Source organism: Cicer arietinum, chromosome 7 (genome assembly GCF_000331145.2).
Source record: "Cicer arietinum cultivar CDC Frontier isolate Library 1 chromosome 7, Cicar.CDCFrontier_v2.0, whole genome shotgun sequence".
NCBI classification, from domain to species: domain Eukaryota; kingdom Viridiplantae; phylum Streptophyta; class Magnoliopsida; order Fabales; family Fabaceae; genus Cicer; species Cicer arietinum.
In genome coordinates, this window is record NC_021166.2 from 47218943 (window position 1) to 47236720 (window position 17778).

Below are 17778 nucleotides of genomic sequence, written 5' to 3' on the forward strand. Positions count from 1 at the left end.
TTTAGTAAATCGTGCTGACCCGTGATAGGTAGCACCTCGGTAATTTAGTACTTCGGCCTGTGATATGCGGTACAATTATGATTTACGGCCATTCAATGAGGGTTTTGGTTTGGAATTCCGAGTCCATGCATTTTGGCATATACACATTGCATTAGGGTGCTTGGCACACGAGTCGTGTTTGATTCAAGATTATGATTGAGTGTTTGAACTCAAGTTGTCATGGTGATTGTGTTATAATTGCCAAGTGTGGATATTGTGGAATTGTGTGTAAGTTTGATTGATTGCAAAACCATTTCGAAACTCAAGTTGTCGTGGTGATTGTGCTATAATTGCTAAGTGTGAATGTTTTGAAATTGTGTGTAAGTGTGATTGATTGCAAAACGTTTTCGCAACTCAAGTCGTCATGGTGATTGTGCTATAATTGCTAAGTGTGTTTGTTTGGATTTGTGTGTAAGTGTTGATTGGTTTCAAAACCCTTTTAAAAGCTAGATTTTGCTGAATTTTGTTGTTTTTATGCTGTTGTCTGATGTGTATTCGAATACAGAAGGTTGTATTCGAATACAAAAATGTTGTTTTTGCTGCTGACTTATGTGTAGTCGAATACAGAAGGTTGTATTCGAATACAGCCTTCTGTATTCGCCTACACATAAGTCAGCAGCAAAAACAACATTTTTGTATTCGAATACAAAAATGTTGTTTTTGCTGCTGACTTATGTGTAGTCGAATACAGAAGGTTGTATTCGAATACAGACATGCTGTTTTTGTTGCTGACTGCTGAAACAGCCTTGTATTCGAATACAAAGATGTTGTATTCGAATACAATAGTGCAGTTTTGTTAAAAACTTCATTTTTCAACCTTGTTTATGCATGTTTGGTATATGGAAACCCTTTTAAGGTGCATGCTAAGTTGAAAGGTTATTTTTTGCATTTAAAAACTTAAATATTATGTGTTAATTGTTAATTTCGTTTGGTGACTCTTTACAACTATTGTGGAAATCTGGGCTTTGCCCTCAGATGAGAACCAGGACCATCCTACCGGTTAGTACCCTGTAGATGAGAAGGTAGTTGGACACACCTGACTGGAGCTGTGTTAGGAGGATCTTGCGGGGCGCGTCAAGATCATCTGGGATGTATAGTTTTTTGTAGAATGATCAGATTAGGTTGACGTATAGGGACTAGATGTCTTTCTTTTTGGGTTGTGTTTATTTTAATTTGGAAGACTGTACCTATACCAATATTGTTAGCTTGACATTTTATTTTGATGAGTTCCATGTACCACTTTTTGATGTGATGTGGGGAGTTAAAATTCTTGGGGCAGTGCTTTTGTACAGGTGTCTGCCGATAATACCCCAGGGGTATGAGCTATGTCTGATAGACCTCATAGCCTCGGTGTATTTTGATGTTTGAATACTTTGGATTTTGATTTCAAAAACTATTCCGCTGCTTGTAAATATTTGTTGACTTTGTCGTTATGTTACGATTTAAATAGTTATACAAAAGTATTTTCTTCTTTATTTCTTTGTTTTTATGAATTTGTTTTGAAAAAAAAAATACACTCGCGCTGTTAAAAATCGGGGTGTTACAATCATACTTGTTAAAAATAGATCTATTTTTCATTTTTAAAACTAGAAAGAATGAACGCATACATGGAAGCGAAATAAGATGAATCTGATATCATGTCAAATATAATTTATCTCTTTTCAAAACATTCTTATGCTAATAATGTTTATTTTTTCAAAAACTATTTTTTTTAAATGGATAAAAAATATGCCAAGAAATTTGCTCACATAAAAAAAAAAAGTTTTGTTACAACATTTTTTCAACCACACAAATCAACAATAAGGCCCATGTTCAAGGTTACTTTAATTTGTAAGTGTGTATGAGATTTTTGGCTGTTGTTATTTCTATCTATCATGATTAAAATATATTTAAACACATCAGATCAATTTTCACAAAAGAAATAAGCAACAAATAAGACTCATTTGCAAAGATATATATATATATATATATATATATATTAATATGCCTCAAAATGCTCAAATATCAATTTTTGACTTCATGTTATATTCTTTTCGGATTAGTTGAGTTTTAAAGCAACAAGAGACACAAATCATCTTCATGAAGACCAAAATATATTCTCTTTTTGAAATCCTTCAAAAATAAATCCTAAACAAGGATATATATTTAAAATATGTTGAAGAAGGATAGAAATTAGACATATTCATGTACAAGTAATGATAAAGAGCATTGTAATCTATTTAAAATTTAAAGTTACACTTGCATAAAAAATAGTATGCATTCTTAATTTACAGAGCACCCAATCAATCACATAATATCATTAAAAAATATATTCATTCTTATCATGATGCAAATATCATAAGAATTGATATTAAGTGTACCTCCTTTAGTGATCTTGTTCAATGACGAGTTCTTTAACTTTTATTAGTTCTTTCTGGTTCATCAAGATGTAGATGCACATTAATTAAACCAATCATGACAACAGCCTCACCATAGTCAAGCTCTTGTTGCAAATAATTCATTTTTTTGCCATATCCTTCACAATAGACACAATTCTCGGATGATTGTTCAGAGGCATGTCAACTAATGTAGTTATACCTCCAACAGTAGTTTTGGTATCAGTAATAAATCTCTCCCAATTAGTTCTTTCAATAATTTGATCATGAGGAGATGTTTTGGAGGAAAGGTAAGTAGTGAGTTAGGTGTAGGAGTTCCAAAAGCAAGTGGTTCCAACTCATTTTTGAACTTGTTGATGTTCTTCAACCATATCATCGTGACAGAAAACACTAGTTTTGATTGCATGAAGCATATAAACTGTCAAGAGCATTATGCTCTTTTGGAGACACTACTAGAAATTTCTCCTATAATGACCGATTTAGAGATTGAATATTTTCAGCCACACTAGCGACCGAAATAGAGACCGTAATTTTGAACTTAGAAACTAAATATTCTTTCGTTACTAAATCGGTCGCTAACAAAATTTAGAGATTAAAATAACAACTGAATTTTAGCGACCAAAAACTTAATCGGTGACTATCACTAATAGAAAATTCGTCTTTCACACTAGCAACCAAATCGGTGAATTAGTGACTGAAATAACAACTAAATTTTAGCGACCAAAATTTCAGTCGCTAACTATTTTTTAATTACATAATTTATTTTTCTTACCAACACACTATAAGCTTTCTTTCTCAAATATACCCTAAAACCTACTTTCTTTCTCATTCTCAACCCAAAAACACCATTTCCTTCTCAACCCTAAAACTCACCATTTCCTTCTCAACCTACAAACTCACCCTTTCCTTCTCAACCCAGAAACTCAACCTTTCTTTCTCAACACAAACAATTTTTCTCACCACCACAAACAATCAGTTCCTCTTTCTTTCTCAACCCACCACAAACCCTAAAACCATTCATCTCGTGCTAATCCCCCTCACCATCATTCCATCACGATTCACAATCGTGAAACCAACTAGTTCAGATGTCATTTGTTGCTAATCATCCTCTTACTGCCATTCATCATGAAACCATCCTTGTTGCTAATCACCTCTCACCGCCATTTCATCATGAAACCATCCTCTATTGCTAACCCCAACTGGTTCAGATTTCTTCTATGACCGTGAAACCAACTGGTTCTCTTAAACAACTAAACTACAACTGCGACGTGAAACCCTTATTGTTTGTCGTCTCGTTGGCTATCATGAACTAGAAGGTAAGGAATTTATTTTCAAATTTTTTGATTATGCTTCATTCATTGTGTTTTTTGTTGTGACCTAATTATTTTGAACTTACTTAACTAAAGGGTAAAGAAATTCTGAAAATGATTCAATTGAGAATGTTTATGTTGGTTGATTTCAGGACTTGAGATATTGTGTTTTCCATGTATTTTTTTAGTTACCAAAGACATGTTTTTGTTATAGTTTCATAATCATTTTTTTTTACTATTTATGCATTATTCTCAGCTGTTGGATTCTATATAATTTCATATTTTTATTTTTGATGTTTTGGATGGGTTTTCTATTATATGACTAACCAGCTTTTGCCCTTATCGCCACATAATATGGACCCAACAGATTTTATCTTATGGGAGCGGGACAAGTAGCACAACTAGTCGTGGTAGTGGACGTGGTGGCACTGATCATCATGGAGGACATGGTGTTACCAACCAATACAACAGTATTGGTAAGCAGATGATGATTTTTGAATTGATGTGCTTTTAGACTAATATTGCTCTGCAAACTTATCTTGTCAGTCACCGTTAAAGTTCAAATTTTGTCCTATTTTTGCTTCGATAAATAGTGTATCTTTCTTGATGCTAGATTAAGAATGAGTTGTTAAAATAAAGAAAATTGAACAAATTCCATAGTTGCTTATTATGTCCTAGGTTTCTGCTCATTTAATTTTTTTCATTTTCAATGTTCACATACTGATTTTTTAATATCTATCTACTCATTTAATTTTTTTCATTTTCAATGTTCACATACTGATTTTTTAATATCTATCTACTGAAATGACATATTTTGGAGCGGTGCTTGCGTTTGGTTGGGGGCTTTATGGACGTATGATTTAAGGGAACTAGGGATACTTTTGGATACTTTCATATCCTAGTTGGCAATGTAAATTATATCCAGTTATCTGCATATTCCTTCTATACTTGTAGAAAGCATGTGTTGACTTTAACAGTTGGGCTCCATGTGTATTCTTGATACGAGATGTATCAGCCATTGCTCGTAGACCTTCTCTTAAGTCTTAAGTACCTACTTATTGGTGTTAACTTTAATATGTTTAAAACAAGAACAACAGTGTGTTATTTATTCTCTCCTTTATGATGTTAATGATGATGAGATTGGTGATCATATACTAGAGATGAAGTTCATGAAAATGAGATTCGTGATCATATACTAGAGATCAAATTCAAGAAGATGAGATTGGTGATAATGATGATCAGAAGTGTGATCATGATGCTGGTGATTTAGATAATGAGATTGGTGATAATGATACTCGTGATCATGATGATGAAGAGTTAGATGGATAGTGATAAATTAATTTGAAGAATGAATATGTTGCAATTTGTTATGACTAAATATATTATGTTTAAACTAAGATTTTATCTATATTATTTTGAGTACTTAGAAATATTATTTAAATATATTATATTCTTTAGTTATATATGTTGATATGATTAATGTTATAAAATGATTTTGGTGTATGAACTTTTTAGATATTGAAATCAAATTAAAAAAATTGTTTTTATTGTTCTTTTTGACATTAAAATAATGTATTTTTTTTTAAAAAAATGATAATATTTAAAGACGGAATTGGTGATCAAATATTTAATAAAAATAACAAATTATGTCACAAATTTCGTTTCTAAATCGGTCGACATACAAAATTAATTCAAAGTGGTTGCTAAATCAGTGTCAAACTTTAGTCACTAATTCAGTCTAAAAAATTGGTCACAAAATTTGTCTCAAAATTCAGTCGTAAAATTCAGTCACTAAATTCAGACGCTGCTTCTAAATTGGTCGACATACAAAATTAATTCAAAGTGGTTGCTAAATCAGTCTCAAACTTTAGTCACTAATTCAGTCTCAAAAATCGGTCTCAAAATTCAGTCATAAAATTCATTCACTTAATTCAGATGCTGCTCTGGTTGCAACAGCTAGCGACTAGCAGTTTACCAATGAAATTTAAAAGGTCGCTACAAGCAACAGTGACCGATTTTTAAACATTAGCGACTAATTTTTTGGTCACTAAAGGTGAAATTTCTAGTAGTGAGAACGTTCTGCTCTTGTGGAGAATATTTAGTTCTTGTGGAGAACGTTCTATTTTTGTGGAGAATATTTAGTTCTTGTGGAAAACGTTCTACTTTTCTGGTATGTACATTTTTGCTTAATTTGATCTTTCTCTTGGATCCTTTTTTATTTTTTATTTTTATTTTTCCACTCCATGATCAGACTTTGGATATGATATTTGAACATTATCAACTTTGTGATTTATCTAAATTTAAGATTGTAATTATTTTTCTTCACCATCATATCTTTCATCATAAAAATCAACATATTCATCAAACATAATATGCATAATTCCATATATAGTTTGGACTTTGAGATTTTATATTCTATAATATTTATAGAATGTAGAGTATTCATAAAATATACTTTGATGGCATTTTAAAACAAATTCGCTCATACTTTCTTTATCATGCAAAACATAGTAATGACATTCAAAAATATTAAAGTATGATATGTTTTGCTTTCTCTTTTTCAAAAACTCATGTGGAAGTATGTTAAAGATATTTTCTAACAGATTCCAGATTAAAAACATGGCAAACAATTTTTAGGGTTTCTCCCCAAAATTATTTTTCAACACTTCATTCATTTAAAATTGTTCTAGCCATTTCTTGTAACTCATTTTTATTTTATTTTTTAAAACAACTTTATATTTTTCAAAAGTTCTTTGACAAGCAAATCATGTGAAATATAATTTTCATCAAAGAATTATTTGAAGAATGATGTTTCAAATTTCTCTTAATCATTTCTTATAGAAATGACAATTCTTTTTAAAACTTGTAAAAAATATGATTTTGTTGAAAATTAATCTAAGTACAAAACATAGTGATTTTTCTTTAAACTGAAACATGAAGATTTTTATTTTACATCAACCATGTGGGGTTTTAAAAAATAACTTTAAAATCAATTTTATAAAGATATCTTTCACATATCAAACATCCTTAATCTATGAAAAGTGTTTTCAACTAACAATACATGTACCTTTGATTTGTTAATGTTTCCAAAGGTTATATACTTTCCAAATATTTGTAATCAGATGAGGCAATATACTTTTCCATTCATATATATTGAGAATGCCTTGTTCATGCATCAATGTTCTTTCTTGATTGTTGGATGATGTTCCTACATCACAACTTAGTAATGATTTTTGTACCCATATTTGTTTTGGTCCTTGATGGTTATTATATCATCTTCTAGAAGATTTTTTTTCTCATGATAACAATTTGATTCAACATGATCACTATTTGAAAACTAAGAACACTTATTTTTTATTCTTCGAGAAAGTTCTGATATGAGACAGGAAGGTTCTTCACATGGATAAAAAAACAAAAACGATTTTGTCTTCCATAGTTTTAGAACACTCTGGAATATGATTTTTTACAATTATCTCATTGAGAAGCTTTTGTTGCTTAACCATTTTCGGATGAGATTGCTGCAGACTTTGAATGACCTTATTAAGTTCGTCAACCAAAACTTGAGGTTTCTCTTTTTCCTATTTTCCTTTACGGAGCTTTTCTTTTAATAAATAACAATTTTTAGTAAGAAAGTTTAAATCACATAAAAGATTATCAAATTCTTTTTCCATTTATTCACATAAAGGACATAGTTCATAGATGGTTACCTAATTATTTTCTAAGTTTTCAATCAAGCACATGTTGGCTTCTGACATTACTTCTTCTTCCAAAATCTTTTCCTCTAACACTTGTTAGGTGCTCACCTTTAGAAGCAGTGCTCTAATGCCGATTGAATTAGCAATTTCAATCACAAGAATGAGGGTTTTAATTGTGATTTCACCTTTTTAAAATTTCCTATTAAAACTTAAAGAATTCAAATCAACATTAATCTTGGTTATAAAAATAGAAAATGGAGAACATTCTTGGTAAAACACACAATTTAACTTATCTATTTAATTTGATCATCAAAGACTAGAAATAAATAGGGATAAGGGAAGACATATAACACAAATATGTATTCTGGTTCACCCAAACTGGGTTACGTTCAGTCCTCACAACCGTGAGATTTTTAACTAATTGCTCAAAACAAAGAACGTTCTTGGTTTTTACACCACCAGTCCAGATCAACCTTGATCTGTTACAATCTTCACATTTCAACCTAAAAAGTATTTTTACAATCACCTTTCAGCCTTGAAAGGATTTTTACAAACACATTCAATGTAACATAAAAGATAGACTTGAGTTGCAAATGATGTGTATAATAAAAGTTTTTGAGATCTTGAAATTTCTCAACACTTGTTGAGATAAACGAAAGACAAACTCAGTAGATAATGATCCAAAGATATAGTGAAGAGAGTTGGAATTTGCTTGAAGAGTTTTTTGACTTGTTACTTGAACAAGTGTTGGCAGATTTGTAAATTAAACTCTTGCCTTCATTTTCCAATTGATCTTTAATTTATAGATGATAAAAGGCTTTGAATATTCATTTTAAAATGAATATAGTCGTTGGGCACACTTCCCAAGTGTCAGATATATTTCAAAGCAATTAAACATGTAATAATCATGTTGTTCAAAACGTTCTTGACAAACAGAGAATGTTCTTGCTTTTGGGTCTCATATATATTTTAAATCAATATTTTTTTGTTAGAATATATGGAACAAAATAAATGACAATTGATACTCCTTACATCTTTTATAAGTATCTATAGGAGTATTTTACATATATTAATAATTTAAAAATTATTGATTTAATGTGTACATTTTGTGTGTTGTTATTACTAAATTGTTCATTATATATAAATGTATTTATAATTAATTTTTTACCGTTCTAAGATAAACTAGTAATAGCGAAAAAGACATATTTGAAAGAAAAAAATAGTATATGCTTCTAGTAATTGAAGTGGCAATGTCAATCACAAAAAAGAGGGGTTTGAATTTTCATGTCATCTTTTTAAATTTCATGTTTAAAACTTAAAGAATTTAACTCAAAATTAATCTTGATTATGAAAATAGAACACGGAGAACGTTTTTGGTTAGTGAAAAACACACAATTTAACTTATCTATTTAATTTGATAATCAAAAGACTAGAAATAAATAGAGGTAAGGGAAGAGATATCACATAGAGATATATCCTAGTTCACCCAATCCGGGTTACGTTCAATCCTCACAACCGTGTGATTGTTAACCAAGTGTTCAAAACGGAGAACGTTCTTGGTTTTTACACCATCAGTCCAGATCAAGCTTGATCTGTTACAATCTTGCACTTTCAACCTAGAAATGATTTTTACAATCAGCTTTCAGTCTTAAAAGGATTTTTACAAACACACACTCAATCTAACATAAAAGATACACTTGAGTTACAAATGATGTGTATGATTAATGTAAGACCCATAATTTTAAAGTATACTTTATGTAGTTTTGTGTATTTTGGATATTGGCTCGGAGGCTTTTTAGCCAAGTTATTAATATTTTGTGAGCTTAAATTCCCAAAAATATATTTTGATACCCCGATTAAAATTGTTCGTCGATAAATAAATTAAATTAAATACGGTGGATCATTTACGAAGAATTTAATGCGTTATGGGTGAACTGGTGATTTTAATAAATATCTAGATTTTGAGATATTTGTTAAAAGTAATTAAAATATTTATAAATATCTATATGTATATATTTGTTTGGGGAGAAAAGAAAAGGATATAAAAAGGAAAGAAGGAAAAGGAAAGAAAAGAAAAACAAGGGAAAGAAAGACAAAGGAGAGAAAATAACATTTTCCATCTTCTTCCTCTACCTCGCGAAGCCACCATTCCCTTCTTCCATTTTTGTTTTCTTTGCTTCCTTTTTGTTCAAGAATAGAAACCCAAGGCTGGGTGGATGATAGGACAAGGATTTCTCAACTTCACTCTTCCTTGTTGTTTCGAAAACGAAGAAAAATGGTATTAGGGATTTCAAAACCGTAAAACACAAACCTCCCCGTTTCATCTAGATCTAAGCTTCGTTTTGCAAAGAGATAGAAGCGAAAGTTGCTCACTACCACGCTACGGTGCTAGGGAACCAACTTTGAAGGCGATGTTGCGAGTGGAGATTTTACCGGATTTACTCGCGGTACCGTAATCGAACGTTAAAGCTAACGTGAAGGTAAGGGCTCCTTCCAAACTTCTAGTTTGCATTTAAGGACTTATTTGTGGTTGTGTGAAGAGGAATTTGTTAGGGTTGAAGTGTTGATTTGGGGGAAAATGAATCTGAGGCTTTATGGGTAAAATCTTAGAGTTAGGTTTTGGTTATATTGATGAATGTTTCGTGGAAAATGAATTTAAACTCATTTATGTATGATTTTGAGTAAATGAAACTTGTTGTATTTGAGTGGTGGATTGTGTTGATTTGTGTTCGTCGTATTTGACGTGTTCTTAATTAGTACTGATGAAATTTGATATGTGTATGGTTGGATTTTGTGGAGAAATGAATTGATGTGTTTTGGGGTGTGGATCGTGGATTGAATTTGATAATATGTTTGAGTTTGTTTTGTGTGGAATTTGAAAACCATTAGAGTTAAACGAGTATTAAGAATGAGGAATCTCTTAATGTCTACGTTTACTTAATGTTGTTGTGAAAATCGTTTAAGTCAAACGAGTATTAAGAATGGGGAATCTCTTAATGCCTTGTTTACTTAATGTTTGTTTTGAAAATCGTTTAACTTAAATGAGTATTAAGAATGGGGAATCTCTTAATGTCTTGTTTACTTAATGTTCGTTTTGGAAATCGTTTAAGTTAAAAGAGTATTAAGAATGGGGAATCTCTTAATATTTCTGTCTACTTAATGTTTCGTGAAAATCGTTTAAGTTAAACGAGTATTAAGAATGGGGAATCTCTTAATATCTTGTTTACTTAATGTTGTTTTGGAAAATCGTTTAAGTTAAATGAGTATTAAGAATGGGGAATCTCTTAATATCTTGTTTACTTAATGTTGTTTTGGAAAATCGTTTAAGTTAAATGAGTATTAAGAACGGGGAATCTCTTAATGTCTTGTTTACTTAATGTTGTTTTGGAAAATCGTTTAAGTTAAATGAGTATTAAGAACGGGGAATCTCTTAATGTCTTGTTTACTTAATGTTGTTTTGGAAAATCGTTTAAGTTAAATGAGTATTAAGAACGGGGAATCTCTTAATGTCTTGTTTACTTAATGTTGTTTTGGAAAATCGTTTAAGTTAAATGAGTATTAAGAATGGGGAATCTCTTAATGTCTTATGATTAAGTGTTATGTATTGATTTTGTGTGTAAGTGTGACTGATTGTAAACTATTTCGAAACTCAAGTTGTCATGGTAATTGGGTTGGAATTGCTAAGTGTTATGTATTGATTATCGTGCGTAAGTGTGATGGATTGTAAAACTATTTCGAAACCCAATTTGTCGTAATGATTGTGTGGGAATTGCTAAGTGTTAAGATTTGGAGTTGTGTGTGAATGTGATTGAATTAGTTTATGTATTTTTGGAAGAATAAGCAGGGAAATCGATTTCCCAATCGATTTGATGAGTTGCAGGGACTTCGCTAATTTGACAAAATCGATTTGCCAATCGATTTTGTAATCTGTTTTTCAAAACCATTTAAGAAATCGATTGGTATGTTCCTGTTTTCTTGAATCTTGAAAATATATTGAAACAATCAATTTGGCAATCGATTGGCTGCATTACAGGAGCTCAGCCATTTTGACAAAATCGATTTGGAAATCGATTGGCTTTAACACAGGGGCTCAGCTACTCATTCAATTGATTTCTCAATCGATTGATGTAAGCCCAGAGTACAGATTTTACAAAAACACCTTCAAGCAATCGATTTCCCAATCGATTTGCTTAGTGGAAATTCTTATTTTGAGTTAGATAATCGATCGCTCAATTGGTTCATCAATGGATTGGCCAGTTGTTTATTACCTGATTGATTTAAGACTTATTTTGACTTCATTTTTATTTGGCAAGCATTATATGAACTTTTAGCATATGGAAAATCCTTTTAAGGTGCATGCTTAGTTGAAAGGTTATTTTGCAATCGATTTGCTTAGTGGAAATTCTTATTTTGAGTTAGATAATCGATCGCTCAATTGGTTCATCAATGGATTGGCCAGTTGTTTATTACCTGATTGATTTAAGACTTATTTCGACTTCATTTTTATTTGGCAAGCATTATATGAACTTATAGCATATGGAAAATCCTTTTAAGGTGCATGCTTAGTTGAAAGGTTATTTTGTGCATTTAAAAACTTAAATGTTATGTTTAACTGTAAATTTCGGTTGGTGACCCTTTACAACTATTGTAGAAATCTGGGCTTTGCCCTCAGATAAGAGCCAGGACGATCCTACCGGTTCGTACCCTACGGATGGGAATGTAGATGGGAATGCTTGACTGGAGCTATGTTATGAGGATCTCACAGGGCGTGTGGAGATCACTCAGGGTGTATAGCTATAGTTTTTTTTGTAGAATGATCAGATTAGGATGACATAGAAGGAACAAATGTCTTTCTTTTGGATTACGTTATTTTGAACTGGAAAACTGTACCTTTACTAATATTGTCAATATGACATCTTATTTGAATGGGTTCCATGTATCATTTGTTGTTGTGTAAATACTTTGGGTTCATATTTCAAGAGAACTATTCCGCTGCGTATCAATTATTTTGACTTAAACATTTATCCAAAGGTATTTCCTTATTTGTTTTTCTTTGTTATTATGAATTTGTTTTGAAAAAAAAATATACACCCTCGCTTCGAAAATCGGGGTTTTACAATAAAAGTGTTTGAGATCTTGAAACTTCTCAATACTTATTTGAGATAAATGAAAGACAAACTCGGTAATATAGTGAAGAGAGCTGGAGTTTGCTTGAAGATTTTTTTGATTTGTTCTTGAACAAGTGTTGGTAGATTAGTAAATTGAACTATGGCCTTCATCTTCCAATTGATCTTCAATTTATAGATGTTAAAAGACTTTGAATATTCATTTTAAAATGAATATAGTTGTTGAGTAAACTTCTCAAGTGTTAGATATATTTTAAAGCAATTAAACATGTGTTTATATTGTTGTCTAGAATGTTCTTGACAATCAAAGAACATTCTTGCTTTTGGGCTTGATGGGATACGTGAGAGAGTGAGTTGTCAAATGCTAGTTTTGATACTGTTTTCATGTCAAAATTATGCAGAGCTTTTGGGTCTCATGAAAAACGTGAATGAGTGAGTGAATGAGTTGTCACATGTCTGTTAGCACTATTTTGAGTCAGATCTATGCATAATTTTCTGCATATTATTGTAAGTACAATGTACTTGTGTCCTTGCTCACAACTCATCATTTTGCAGATCAATCTTGAGTTTGTTTTCCTTATTTGGGCATTCAACTTGAGTTCTAGGTTTCACCATTGATTTAAGCAGTCTTCATACTCTCAAATATGTGGTTTAAATTGTGAAAAATTATCTGTTTTAATTCTGCCCTTTAAAGGAGAATAACTAGAATGTTCTTTTGTAAAACAAGAACAATCTTTGTTTTCTGCTTTGTAAGAGTGTTGGATTTTGATAACTTTTGTGTGTCAATCATTTGTCTTACAAACATGATGTGCTTTCTGCAAAAAGGTGCAGCAGTTGTGTCCATGTTGTCATGAGTGTCCTTGCTAATAGCTCATCAATTTGGAGATTGATCTTGCTGTTTTACTTTTGAGGATATTTCATTATTGAGTGGATACTTTTGCACTTTGATGATGTGAATGACTTCTTGCTTGTTCACTTATGCAATTCATGTTCCTTAAGAAAAACTCAAGTGCAATTATTAGTAGACCTTCATTTATTTCATAATTTTTGTTGTCATTAAAACATACATCAAAAAGGTTTTTGCCTCAACACACCCAACCTAAGTTACGTCCAGTCGTCACAACCGTGAGATTTTTCACTAAGTGTTCAAAACGGAAAATGGTCTTGGTTTTTACACCACCAGTCCAGATCAACCTTTATCTGTTACAATCTTCACCTACCAACCTTGAAAGGATTTTTACAAACACATTCAATCTAACATAAAAGATAGACTTGAGATACAAATGATGTGTATGATAAAAGTATTTGGGATCTTGAAACTTCATAACACTTGTTTGAGATAAATGAAAGACAAACTTAGTAAATAATGATCCAAAGATATAATGAAGAGAGTTGGAGTTTGCTTGATCTTCAATTTATAGATGTTAAAAGGCAGTGAATATTCACTTTAAAATGAATAATATCGTTGGGCACACTTCCGAAGTGTTAGATACATTTTCAAGCAATTAAACATGTGTTTATATTGTTTTTCATAACGTTCTTGACAATCAGAGATCGTTCTTGCTTTTGTCTTGATGGAGAACATGAGTGAGTGAGTGAGTTGTAATACGTCAATTTTGATACTGTTTTCATGTCAGAATTATGCAGAACTTTCTGCAGAATATTGTAAGTACCACACCGGAAACACGACCGTGGAGTAATGTCTCGACCTAGAGAGATCAGCCTCTTTCTAAGGAGTCAAACGTTTCTTCCTATCATCCCCATTTCTTCCTAGATTTTTCCATTTCAAGTGAAAGTGGCAACCAACAAATAAGTTTTGTTACATACACTGTTTTTGTAATTTGACTACTGGTGAGTACAATATTTTCTTGATGGTCCAGAGTAGGTGGTCTTATTTTAATCTACATTATTGTTTTGAGTTCACATATTCACGTGACATCGGTATGAAGTCACATACACTTATATGTATAAACTTATTATATATATGAGGTATATTTTTTATATTTACTATATGACTTAAATTTATTCTCCAATTTATAAGTTAATTGAGATTAGTTATCTAGATTTCACCAATAAGACATAAGAACGTCTCATCAACCACTTAAGAGTAAAGAGCAATGCAAAACTATTGGTGTTAAGAGTTGAAAGATATTAGACAATGTTTGAGAAAAAGAGAGATCCCACTCCTACTGTTACTTATTAGTGACAGTTTCAAGAACAATTTGTTTACAATTGAATCACCTCAGCGCAAGTAAAAAACTTCCTCAAATCCTTCACACCTCCAACACCAACATAAAAGTAAATAATTGGTGCAAAACAAAAACTACAAGAATCCATATTATTTCAACAGCCATATTATCTCCTAATGATTTTATTGTCTATTATATTTCACACAACATTAATTTTACAAATAAAACAAAAACCATATCTCATTCACTCTATTAAATACTTCAATAGGGGAATTATACTGAGCCACACAGAACTTAGAAGCTTTATGACTTTTTTCAATAGCAGATAGCCATTTAGTACCATTGATACTATCCTTCAATGTTGCAGCTTGTTCTGCAACATTTTTGTCATTCACATATCCACCAAACTGTCTAACTGCTGCATACACATTTTTCCATCTGTGAACTTGAAGACCCTTTGCAGGTGGTGGATTTGCTTGGTTCTTTTTAGGCACATAAAAGCTTACAATATATGAATATTTAAAAAAGGATCCATCACTAGGTATCACTTCAAAGAGCACTGGTGCTGTCATCTCTATTTTCTGTTTTTTGTTGTTATTACCTTGAATATAACTAAATAGTCTGAGAAAAAAAGTAAAAGATTGTTCAAGTTTAGTTATGAAGAAATTTCCATTTTGATTTTAAAATGTGAGACGTTGTCATTATAGTTTTTGAATATATCAAAATTAAAAAATGTATATAAATTGGTTAATTTAGTCTTTAAATATGTCTTTCGTTGGTTAGTCATCAATCTTCAATTTATCTTTCATTAATCTATAAAATTGTTAACAAGAGACACACTTAGAAAATGTTTTTATCATTTTTATCCATTTATAGATCAAAATTGTTTTTATTTGTTTGGTTTTTATTATTTGAATGGGGCAATCCAATAATTACTTTTTCAAAAATCAAAGTATTAGTGAAGGAGAATTTTTTTTTATTAATTACAATCACATTTGTGGTCATTTTACAACCATCACATGTGAGATGTTTGAACTCCATTCCTTAATGATACAAAGTCAAATTCTTATAATTAAATTTCCACTACAATCCAATAATTTGAGGTGGGTCTAATTTAATATTCTTGACTATGAATCCAACCACATGCCTCATAATTTTGTATTGTAAATTTATAGATATATCTTGATAGTCTTTTCAATTTTCAATGACGTCATATGTTGGACACTCAATGCGCTTGCATGGTGCTGGAATAAGATTTAGTAATCCAATCACTCGCCGCAAAATTTAGTAAAACAAAAAATAATTTGTTTTAAAATAAGATTTAAAAAAGTTAACTCCCAACACCAATTGCATTAGCTGCAACAATAGAAAATTGTCGAATGGGAGGATTGGAAATCCAAACAGATGAATTGTAGCGTCAGATTTGATAGTCTTTTCCATTTTCGATGACGTCATATATCGGACACTCAAGGCGCTTGCATGGTGCTGGAATGTTAACTTCTGAATATATTCCCAATATTGAAACTGTCAAGACACTCAAAAATAGTGAAATCTTCATTGTTGTTCACAAGAGAAGAGGGTTGAATTGATAACAAAATGTAATATCTCATCTTATTTATAAGAGAATTTTCTTTATAAAAAAGATTATATTATGTATAATGAAAAGATTCAAATTTTAATGTATTTTTATTGTTTATGTTAGTATTTTTTATCTTCATTTATGATATATATCTTTTCAATATTAATAGATATATTCAATGAGTCGTAATTTTCTATAAATATATATAAAAAAAAAAGTCGAAAAGTTAAAATAATAAATGAATTGATTAATTTTGATGTGTTTTGATTTTGTCTCTTTGATGGAAAAAAAGATGTTTTTTATGGTAAAAGAAAAACAATTATATGTTATATTATTATTGACTTTATGTTTCAAAATTAGTTAATTAGTTAATTTTTTTTTACTATTATGTTACGAAATAATTAATTTTCCTTAAATTATATTTGATCCTCATTTAACATATTGATCATTTTAATAGTAATAATATGTGTAGTCCATGACTTGAAATTTTCTATGAATACATATTCAAACTAACTCAAAAAATTAAAATAATATATGAGTTGATTAATTTTGTTTATTTTGATTTTTGTTTATATTCATCTAGAAGTTTTGAAATTTTCAAATTAATCAGAATTCATATAACATTATATTAGAAAATATTGTAAAAAAAAAGTAGAATATAATATTTTTTATGGTAAAAGAGAGACATTATTTATTTTTGTCTATTATATTATGAAATAATTATTTTTTTTTTAGAATATATGGAACAAAATAAATGACAATTAATACTCCTTACATCTTTTTTAAGTATCTATAGGAGTGTTTTACATATATTAATGATTTAAAAATTATTGATTTAATGTGTACATTTTGTGTGTTGTTATTACTAAATTGTTCATTATATATAAATGTATTTATAATTAATTTTTTACCGTTCTAAGATAAATTAGTAATAGCGAAAAAGACATATTTGAAAGAAAAAAATAGTATATGCTTCTAGTAATTGAAGTGACAATGTCAATCACAAAAAAGAGGGGTTTGAATTTTCATGTCATCTTTTTAAATTTCATGTTTAAAATTTAAAGAATTTAACTCAAAATTAATCTTGATTATGAAAATAGAACACAGAGAACGTTTTTGGTTAGTGAAAAACACATTGTAACACCCCGTTTTTCAAAGCGACGGTGCAATTTTTTTTTTCAAAAGAAATTAAAATAAAACAGAGAAATAAATAAGGTAATACCTTTGGATAAATAATTGAGTCATTATAATTTACAAGCTGCGGAAAAGTTTCTCAAAATATGAATCCAAAATATTTACACATCAAAAGTTGGTACATGTAACCCATCGAACATAACATGTCAAGCTGACAATATTAGTATAGGTACAGTCTTCCATTTTAAAATAATTACAATTCAAACGAAAGATGTATGTTCCCTCTATGTCAACCTAATCTGATCATTCTCCAAAACAAACTAAACGCCCT

General features: G+C 30.3%; 1 protein-coding gene across 1 annotated transcript; it reads right to left on the reverse strand.

The window, feature by feature from the left end:
* Nucleotides 1–14771: 14771 nt before the first annotated feature.
* On the reverse strand, nt 14772–15306 carry LOC140918828 (uncharacterized). The gene is made up of 2 exons (XM_073363627.1): nt 14969–15306; nt 14772–14868 (listed from the first exon to the last, which is right to left on the reverse strand). The coding sequence occupies exons 1-2, from the start codon at nt 15304–15306 to the stop codon at nt 14772–14774; spliced, it is 435 nt and encodes a 144-aa protein (XP_073219728.1).
* Between the last annotated feature and the right edge of the window lie 2472 nt (nt 15307–17778).